Here is a 9,178-nt window from a genome sequence, read left to right as displayed (position 1 = left end):
TCACACCTACAACAAAATACACCCCTGTCCAAAAGAATGGGACCAATTTCCTCCCCAAAATTTGCAATAGTGCTACTCCTGCTACTGATTATTCGCACATGCAAAACTACCACGACCACCCTTGCAAAAAATGGCTATTTCCACCCCGGCACGGCCCCCGGAGCGTCCAACTACTACGCCAGCTCCGTCGCGACCGTGTGGGTCATAGCGGCGCAGGATTGTCTCGCCATCCTGGGCGAAAATGGGACCCTGCTCAATATCGAGACGCAAGTGGAATCGGATTGGATTTCGGAATGGCTTGATTCCCGAGGCGCGATGGTGGGACGCTATTGGACGAGCGGTTCGGCAACGGGCGTGGGGCAGGAGTGGTACTGGACGGGAAATCAGGGGGTGGATTTTTCCGCGTATACAAATTGGGGGGTGGGGCAGCCTGACTCGAGTAATTCGAGGAGGAGGTTAGCCCTGAATTATGTGAGTCAGTCACCGTCCTCGTGGATGTCGCAGGATGATTCGATTATACTCCGGTATATTTGTGAGGTGAGGCAATATAAAAAAATGAAATAAGAAATATTTAGCAAATTTTGAAAATTATTTGAAAAAATAATGTATTTAATAGAGTCCGGCGGAAGATATTTCTACAACGACGCCACCACCGACGACGACATTCAAGTACGTACTTATGCACAGATCGTATTTCATTGAACTGGAAATTCACGTGGTAACTTTGTAAAATCCGGAAACTTACAAATTTTAACACAATTTTCGCATTTTTTCAAAAGAAGATTTCGGTATCAAGTCGACCAGATCTTAAACATGTTAGTTTAAATAACTGATTGAGATTTTTTTTATTGACGTGAAGACTTTCCAAATTCTTAAAAATTCCAGTAATCTGTATTTGCAAATTTTGTAAAATTACGTTAAAATCTTTCATAAAATTTCATAAAACACAGACTTTGACACAATTCACACAGTGCTAGATAACTTTGTAAAATCCAGTAACTTATAAACTTTTACGCATATTTCTAAGGCAAGTTAGCTCCTAAATTTTTACAAGTTTACTCAGATCAAGAGCGTCTTTTATTTTCGAAAAGTTTGTAAAATTATGTTGAAAAATTTACGAATTTTACAAAGTTACCAATGATTGCGTGAATTGCTAATTAATTTTGAGAATAATCCTTCGTCTCATTTATCCCCATAGACCAGGTCGTGGCCCTTACTCGTTCGATTATCTCCTCGGAGTGACCACCTTTGTCGAGACGGGAGGGGACTTTGTCTTCATAGATTACGACCTCCCACTAAATGTCATCTGGCAGTATAGAGCAGCTGGAAAAACGGTCATGTGTCATGTCGACGTGGTAAGTTAAACCTTGTAATTTTGCAAAGTTTAGACAATTAATGCAGCCATTTGTAACTCATAAAACCATTTTATAAACTTTTACCAATTTTTGTAATCCTGTAACGGAAACGGAAACGGTACGGAAACTGTATGTATTTATGTTTTATAAGGTCACGATGCAAGCTTATGTGTGACGAGAAGTTTACTGGGTTACTATCTGGTAAAGAAGTAGCTTTAATTAAATTTAAGATTAGCCGGATTGAAATTTTATTTTTTATTTTTTTATAAAATAATTATGAAACTGACATTCAGGATCTTAATTTTCGTTTAACTGTTTAAATACGCTGCGATGTTTCAATCGGCGTATAGCAGTTGCAAAAAAAATGAAAGTTGCCTTGCGAAAGTTGTGTTACATGTAATGTTAACATTTAAAAAAAGTTATTACTAGGAAATCTATTAATAGATTTTGTACTTTTTGGAAATGTAATTCACGTGAATTTTTTTAATCGCGGAAACTACTGTACACGTTTAGTTACTGGGTTACAAACGCGCTAATTTGTGATTAAATTCAGGATTAGAATGCATTAAAATTTTATTAGAAAAAAAATTATTCTTTCAAAGCATAATTTACATTCCAAGCAGCCACATCTCAAATTTTGATAAACTGTTCAAAACGCTGCTTAAACGGCTTACTGCAGTTACAAAAATTCTTACCTGTCTTTCTACCATAATGTTTTTTTGCCATGTGGAAAACCTTGTAAATTATGAATCGCTAAAATAATGAGGCAATTATAGTCATCAGCAATTTTATAAAATCCCTAAATTTTGTAAATAATTTTACGAACTTTTCCAAAATAAAAAGACGCCCTTGATCTCCTAAGTTTCCAAAAAAAAGTGAAATTAATTTATAGTCCTCATCACAATAAGTATTCAATGCCAAAGAATTCTTTAGAATTGTATTGGCTTTAAAATAAACAAAATTTTCAAATTTCAAAAATATAATCGCAATGATTTATACATCTAAAAAAATTTGTATCACGAATTAAAATATATGTAATAATATTAACTTTGGCATTTAATATTACAAATTTTAATTCTGCCTTGAAATTTAATGAGGAAATTATTCAAGCAGGCCTTAATAACCTTGTAAAATCCGTAAACTTACAAAATTTTACAAATATGACAAATATTTCGATGGAAAATTAGTTCATAAATTTTTCTAAATTTGCTCAGATAAAGGGCATCCTTTTATTTTGTAAAAGTTTCTATAATCATTTTACAAGAATCACTTATTTTAAAAGTTGGCTTGAATTTTGTAATTTTGCAATATTTTATTTAATTTTTCTGGTAACTTTGTCAGGGCGTCCGAACGCGAACAATTCTCACTTTTGCAAATATTTCGAAGGAAAGTTTAGCTCACAAATTGCTGTAAACGTGTTGAGAACAAGGGCATCTCTTTATTTTATAAAAATTATTTTGCAAAAAGATACGGATTTCAAAAGTTAGGGTGAATTGACTTATTGCAATTTTGGAAAACTTTATTTTATTTTTCTGGAAACTTGTCATTTTGTCAGGGTTTGTGGGAAATGTGGCGTCCGGACGCGGACAATTTTCCATCCCGTGCTCTCGGCAATGTCGCCTGGCCGGGAGAAAGGTGGTTGGACATTCGAAACACGGACGTTATCCTGCCCCTGATGCGGGAACGGTTCAGATCCGCGGCGGCCAAGGGGTGTCACGGCATCGACGCGGACAACATGAACGCCTGGCTGGAAGATTCCGGATTCCCGATCACCGAAGAGGAACAACTCGAGTACAATATTTATATCGGGCAGGAAATTAAAGTGCTTGGAATGCTGGCAGGACTAAAAAATGCGCACCAGCAAGCCTTCAGTCTTCTCCCGTATTTTGACTTGGTCGCTGTTCTGGTAATTTTTTAAGAACAAATTAAAAATTCACGGAGGACTTGGTAACTTTGTAAAATCCGCAAATTCTGTAAATGTTTTGCAAACATTTCTAAGAAAATAAAAGCAAATGAATTTTTGGGAAGTTTCCCCGGTCAAAAAAGGTTACCAAATGTCCGGATTTTGCAATGAGGCAATTCACGCGTGAATTGGTAACATTTGTAAAGTCGAATCTTGATCTTGCAAATTACTTAAATAAAACTAAATCATGATACATATTAATGTTGGCATTTAACTCGTACACTTGAATTTTTTTTCAGGAATGTGCCGCCTACAACGAATGTGATTATTTTGACGTTTTCATATCGGAAAATAAGCCCGTTTTCTCGATCGAATTTACCGGCGAGTATACAGAGAGCACTTTTATAAAGGATGTTTGCCCTTTGGGGGAAATTAGTGGGGTTTCCTTCATCCTCAAAAATTTCGACATGGATGAAAACTTTCGTGTGGCTTGTGTATAAAATAGGCAATTAAGTAAAACAATAAATAAAATACGATTACATGTTTTATTTACATATTTAATTCATCAATTACTAATTGCATTTAATTTGATTCATTTAAATATTTATGCAATAATGCATAATTTACGTTAAATTTATCACTCATTCGACTACAGATAAGTATCTTTTTAAAGTTTCCACATTTAAAATTCCGTTTCCTGGAAGTAAAAAGATCGGGGATCGAAAATCTTACACTGCTAAAATCTGGTAGAGTCACATATTCTTATACACCTTACTGGAATTGATTGGGTAATAACTTACTACCAGCTTGGTAGCAGTTTGTTTCTGATTGGTAAATTTGTTATTACCACAACATTACTAAAAGCTAATGCCGGTTATATGTTACCGTACCGGTAGAGTCATATATTTGAATTTCGGTCAGCAGTAATTTAATACCAGTTTCCTACATAAGAGTGTAATATTTGCGTACTATGTACACATATTTATTTGCGAAATAGTCCATTCGTCAGATTTCGTCATGTGTCAAGATTCTACTTAATGTCTGGTGGCCTCGTGTGTCAAGTAGTAAATTTTCAACGAAATTTGTCCCGTCTTATCAAAGCATTTCACCTTGAATGATGAACAGCGTATATAAATAAATACTTATTCAACCCTCTCGTTCTCGTTTGAGTGTTGACAAATTGTTAGATTATTTTCTGTCAATCATTTCCACACATACAAATATGCACCTGAGTGCTTAAATCGAAAAATTATCCTTGTTCATTTGCGTAATTAACTATAGCCTTACAAAATTTTGAAAACAAGGTCACTCATTTTTACCTTATCAATCAAACTGACACTGCAAATAGTGGAAAATTCTGCAAATTTATGATTATTTATACCTGCAGAATCATGACATTCTTCATCACGGTATTATTCATAAGTCTTTATTACGTTGTGGGACAAAATGGTACGTTCAATTTTATTTCAAAAGAAAAACCTTTAATGTGAATATTAGGAATTCAAGCAGCGCTTGGCCATTAGCAACTTTGTAAAATTCGTAAACTTTTTGCAATGTAAAAACACGCCCTTGATCTGAGCAAGTTTGCAAAAATTTATAAGCCAATTTTCTTTAGAAATATTTGAGACATTTTGTAAAACTTTGTAAGTTTGCAGAATTTATGGATTTTACAAAGTTACCAAGGACTGCATAAAAATTACTTTATTGAATCTTCTTCCTCTAAACAGTTGACCATCCTCGATTCGAATATCTTGGCTCCTCGATAAGTGACAATTTCGAAGAATGGCGTTACTACGCCTCCTCCTTTCCTGGCATTTGGTGCAGCGCTATTCAAGATTGTATCGACACGTTCGGCCCGGCTGGTCATCTCGTCTCGATCGAAACGGAGGAGGAAGCCCTCTGGATTAATGAATGGCTGGAACGACGTGGCAGTGGGGGTAAGATGCCGTACTCTTTCCGTATATAATTACTATACTCTTAGGAAACTGGTATTAAATTATTACTGGCCGGTGTGCATAAATATGTGACTCCACCAGCACTGGTAATAACCGGCCAGTAATGTTGTGGTTGTTGTAATAAAAATTTACCACTCAGAAACAAACTATTACCAATCCGGGTATGAAATTACTACCAAATCAATACCGGTACGGAGTATATCTGTGACTCTAGCAATTCACAAAAAAATACATTCAACTAAATGCCAAGAAGCATGCTGTGTGACCACGTGTCGTGAAAATTTTTAACTGCTCAATACGATAAGAAGCTGTCAAGAAAAATTTTATTTTTACAACTTCAAAATTTTCTGATTTATTAACGTGAAAGCCTAACCAGAGAAGAATCTCACAAAAAGTACTTAACCAAAACATACAACACATTAAGTTTGGCATTAAACTCTAACAATTAAAATTTTAATTCTTCCTTGAAATTTAATTCACGCAGGCCTTTGTAACATTGTAATATCCACGACTTGTCTACATTCACAAAAATTTTACAAACATTTTCATAGGAAAATTAACTTACAAATTTGTGTACACTTACTCAGGTCAAGGTGTCATTTTATATTTGTAAAAGTTTGGAAAATTATTTTAGAAACAGTACGATTTTGCAAAGTTACCAAGGACTGCGTGAATGAATTGCCTCAATATTTTCCAGGTGCCACATACTGGACGAGTGGGATATACGTTAACATTAATTCAGATTGGATGTGGGCGTCAGGTTTTGGGAAATATGTAAATTTTACAGCCTGGAATAGTGGTGAACCCGTCTCACTTCCGAACAATCATCACAGAATTGTTCTCGTCCATCGCAATCAGTTCACGTCCGGGTGGAGTGCGAAGTATGACAGTGAGATTTTCCGGTACATTTGTGAGGTGCGAGTAAGAAAATGAAGTATTTCACGTCAGCCTTTGTACGTCCGTAACCACGTAAACTTACGAAGATCAACCTACGAACGAAAAACATGCCGTTCATCTTCGTAAGCTTTTGTAACTTCGTAAGGAAAAATTGCCATCGAAATGCTCCCAAGTTGCATAAAAAGTTTGCAAGTTTCGTAAGTTTACGTGGTTACGAAGACTGACGTGAATTGCCTCAATATGAATTAAATAGTGGTGAAAAAAGTTATTAATATGTTTAAATCATGTAAACATTCTAGGTAAATAGTACATCAATCGGGGATGAAAACAGAGAGGAGGAATGGATATCTCTCGGAAGAGAACTTTGTCAGCAATCTAAATAAAATTTTAAATATTGACTAAATTCACGCAGTCCTTAGTAATTTTGTAGAAGCGGTAAAATCCGTACTTACAAACCCTTACATAATTTTACAAGTAGTTCTAAGCGAAATTAGCTAATAACTTTGGGCAAATTTGCTCAGATCAAAGGCGTCTCTTCATTTTGTAGAAGTTTGTCATATTATTTTACAAAGTTCCCAATGAATTGCCTTAATTTGTGAGTTAAACGCCGGAATAAATTTTGTTAAAAATTAAGTGAACCTCTATGACCAAATATTAGTATGTCTTTGATTTTCGATAAATTGTGTTAAAAATGTGATTAAAAGCAAAATGGTGGAGCTTAATGAAGTAATTTTTCATCAAAAGTTTACCACTCTAAGTACAACCATTTAAAAGAATGGTGCAAATTATCACATTCACCTACATGTCATCCGGTCTTCTCATACTTTTGAAATTGACTCAAGACACACTTTCGATGTCACATTTGGACAAAATTTGAGCTAAACCTGACCAGAGATTAACTTGTTCTACTGCATTTAACCATTCTCATACGGATGATCATCACTTTTACTCTATATTTACAGTAGTTTATTATGCCCACTTGACATTATTTATGCACCAGGATAACGAAGTGATCGATTGTTGACATACGCAGGTTGTGTATGTCAACAAATTTTGGATTGAGTAACTCAACTCAAAATTTCGCCGAAAATTTTGCTAAATTTTTATCTTGACAGGAGCATCCTTGTTAAATAAATGTTTACCTTGTGTACATAAACAGATTCAATTGATTGATCCGTTTATGCATTATTCAAGTCAAGTACTTTATATTTATTTGTGGAATGCAATCCACCAATTTAATTTTGTCCACTTGAGTTTGTCCTGCATTGCAAATAATGATGGGTCAATGGAGCAAAAATATATAGGTCAGTGAGTCAACGTAGGAAGTCAAGTGGTTGCGAGAATCTATTTTTATAAGGTATGGATTTATTATGTAATATTATGCATTAAACCTTACAATGATCATAAGTCTGTCATAAATTTATTTTTATCAAAAGATCAATTTATGCTTCACTTTGAAGCCGTCAGGAAACCAATTATTTTTATTGAAGTATTTAATCCTCGATTCTTATAAGATTTTATACATTTTCATGTTGAATTTTCCATAATTTTTAACGATATTCAACACTAAACCCAGTAATTATTAAGCTTTAGTTTAAATTTGTTTTCTTTAATTGACGTAATTAACTCATTTCATAACGAGTCTAAAGGATTTTGTAGATTTGTAAACGAATTTTTAAGGAATTTTCAATTATTATTAAGTTTGTAATTCAAAATTTAATGTACTTTCTTCCAAGCGAATTTCGCAATTAATTTCGCAATAATTATAATACCCAACAATTTACTTCAGGTTGAACATACAATTCGCAAACTTATGATTTTTCATAAGCAGATTTCAAAGCAGATTTTTCCGAATTTTTTAATAATTTTTAACTTTTTGGAACAATTTAAAATGTTCGCTATTTATTTTCTTTCAACATTAATTAATGTGAATTAATGGAATTGCGAATTAATTGCGAATTTCGCAATTAATTCATAGAAATAATACCCAATGGTTAATTTAAGGTTGAACATGAAATTCGCAAACGTATCGCATCGTTTCCGAGTCTAACGTGGCCTTCCACCCGGCCGAAAACTGATTCACGTGGACCAAAGAGATACGATGGCGTCCATTCGGGAACTGGGTCGGCTCGCCCTCCATCCAAGCCGTGTAGCTGAGCGGGGATCCAAAAACGGACGCCCACATCCACGTCGTGCTCGTGATGACGTATTGACCACTCGTCCAAAACGAGGACCCCCCGCTGCCCCGCCGTTCAATCCACTCGTTCAGCCCGCTAGCCTCGGCTTCCGACTCGATCGAGACGAGGTGACCATTTGGACCGAAAGTGTCTTGACAATCTTGAATGGCGGCTTGCCAAATGCCGGAAAAAGCGGAAGCGTAGTAGCGATGCTCTTCAAACTGACGGCCCGGTTGGGTAGATGGCACTTGGAGCGAGCCGAGATATTCGAATCTCTGGACTGAAAACAAAATTGGAAAATTTTAATAGTTTAGAAATATAAATTGAAAATGAGGCAATTCATGCAGAAATCTAGGCACCTTTGTAAGTTTTGACAATAATTTTATAAAGTTGTACAAAATAAAGAGACGCCCTTGATCTGAGCAAGTTTGCAAAAATTTATAAACTAATTTTCCTCAGGAATATTTGCAAAATTGTGTACAAGTTTGCAAAGAAGGTTACGTAATTTACTGATTTTACAATGTTACCAAGACCTGAGTGAATTTTTGTCAATATTTCGTTACCATCTTTTGCCGCCGGTGAAGCGACTGTGAGCCCGACAAGCAGAATTAGTCCGAGAAGAGGTGACATTTTATTTTATTGATTTAATTAGCAGGCTATTGCAGTTTACTTTATTTTCGCAGTAATAATTGAGTGTGCCATATTGGTCAAATTTTTTCTCTTTTTATACCCCTCTCCCTCCGAAGTACATAGGTTGTAGCGTTTCAGTTCTGTGCTCCACTTGACATTCAAGTTCAGAGCCACCTGTCAATCAAGAAAGGTCCGAGTATGAAACAGTGTCCGAAAATTCGTTGAATTTTCTTCCCTTTTTTATCAAACGGCCGTGTACTG

The 9,178-nt window shown here is 35.3% G+C and overlaps 2 protein-coding genes across 2 annotated transcripts; one reads left to right on the top strand and one right to left on the bottom strand.

Moving 5' to 3' along the window:
* LOC110860908 lies at positions 1-3,806 on the top strand. The gene is made up of 5 exons (XM_022110027.2): positions 1-537; positions 617-669; positions 1,199-1,355; positions 2,911-3,261; positions 3,558-3,806. Exons 1-5 carry the CDS (start codon positions 37-39, stop codon positions 3,756-3,758), a joined length of 1,263 nt encoding a protein of 420 aa, XP_021965719.2. The 5' UTR covers positions 1-36; the 3' UTR covers positions 3,759-3,806.
* A 4,169-nt stretch (positions 3,807-7,975) lies between these two features.
* On the bottom strand, positions 7,976-9,062 carry LOC110860909 (collectin-12). The gene is made up of 2 exons (XM_022110029.2): positions 8,851-9,062; positions 7,976-8,567 (listed from the first exon to the last, which is right to left on the bottom strand). Exons 1-2 carry the CDS (start codon positions 8,915-8,917, stop codon positions 8,110-8,112), a joined length of 525 nt encoding a protein of 174 aa, XP_021965721.1. The 5' UTR covers positions 8,918-9,062; the 3' UTR covers positions 7,976-8,109.
* Positions 9,063-9,178: the final 116 nt, after the last annotated feature.

This window comes from Folsomia candida, unplaced genomic scaffold (genome assembly GCF_002217175.1).
Source record: "Folsomia candida strain VU population unplaced genomic scaffold, ASM221717v1 Fcan01_Sc035, whole genome shotgun sequence".
Classification (NCBI taxonomy): Eukaryota; Metazoa; Arthropoda; class Collembola; order Entomobryomorpha; family Isotomidae; genus Folsomia; species Folsomia candida.
This window is presented reverse-complemented; position numbering and strand designations above follow the sequence as displayed.

Coding starts and splice junctions, on each gene's coding strand:
- LOC110860908 (XM_022110027.2), top strand. CDS start 37: ATGGGACCAATTTCCTCCCCAAAATTTGCAATAGTGCTACTCCTGCTA. Junction 538..616: donor TACTCCGGTATATTTGTGAG/GTGAGGCAATAT, acceptor TGTATTTAATAG/AGTCCGGCGGAAGATATTTC. Junction 1,356..2,910: donor TCATGTGTCATGTCGACGTG/GTAAGTTAAACC, acceptor TCATTTTGTCAG/GGTTTGTGGGAAATGTGGCG.
- LOC110860909 (XM_022110029.2), bottom strand. CDS start 8,917: ATGTCACCTCTTCTCGGACTAATTCTGCTTGTCGGGCTCACAGTCGCT. Junction 8,568..8,850: donor TTCACCGGCGGCAAAAGATG/GTAACGAAATAT, acceptor TTTTGTTTTCAG/TCCAGAGATTCGAATATCTC.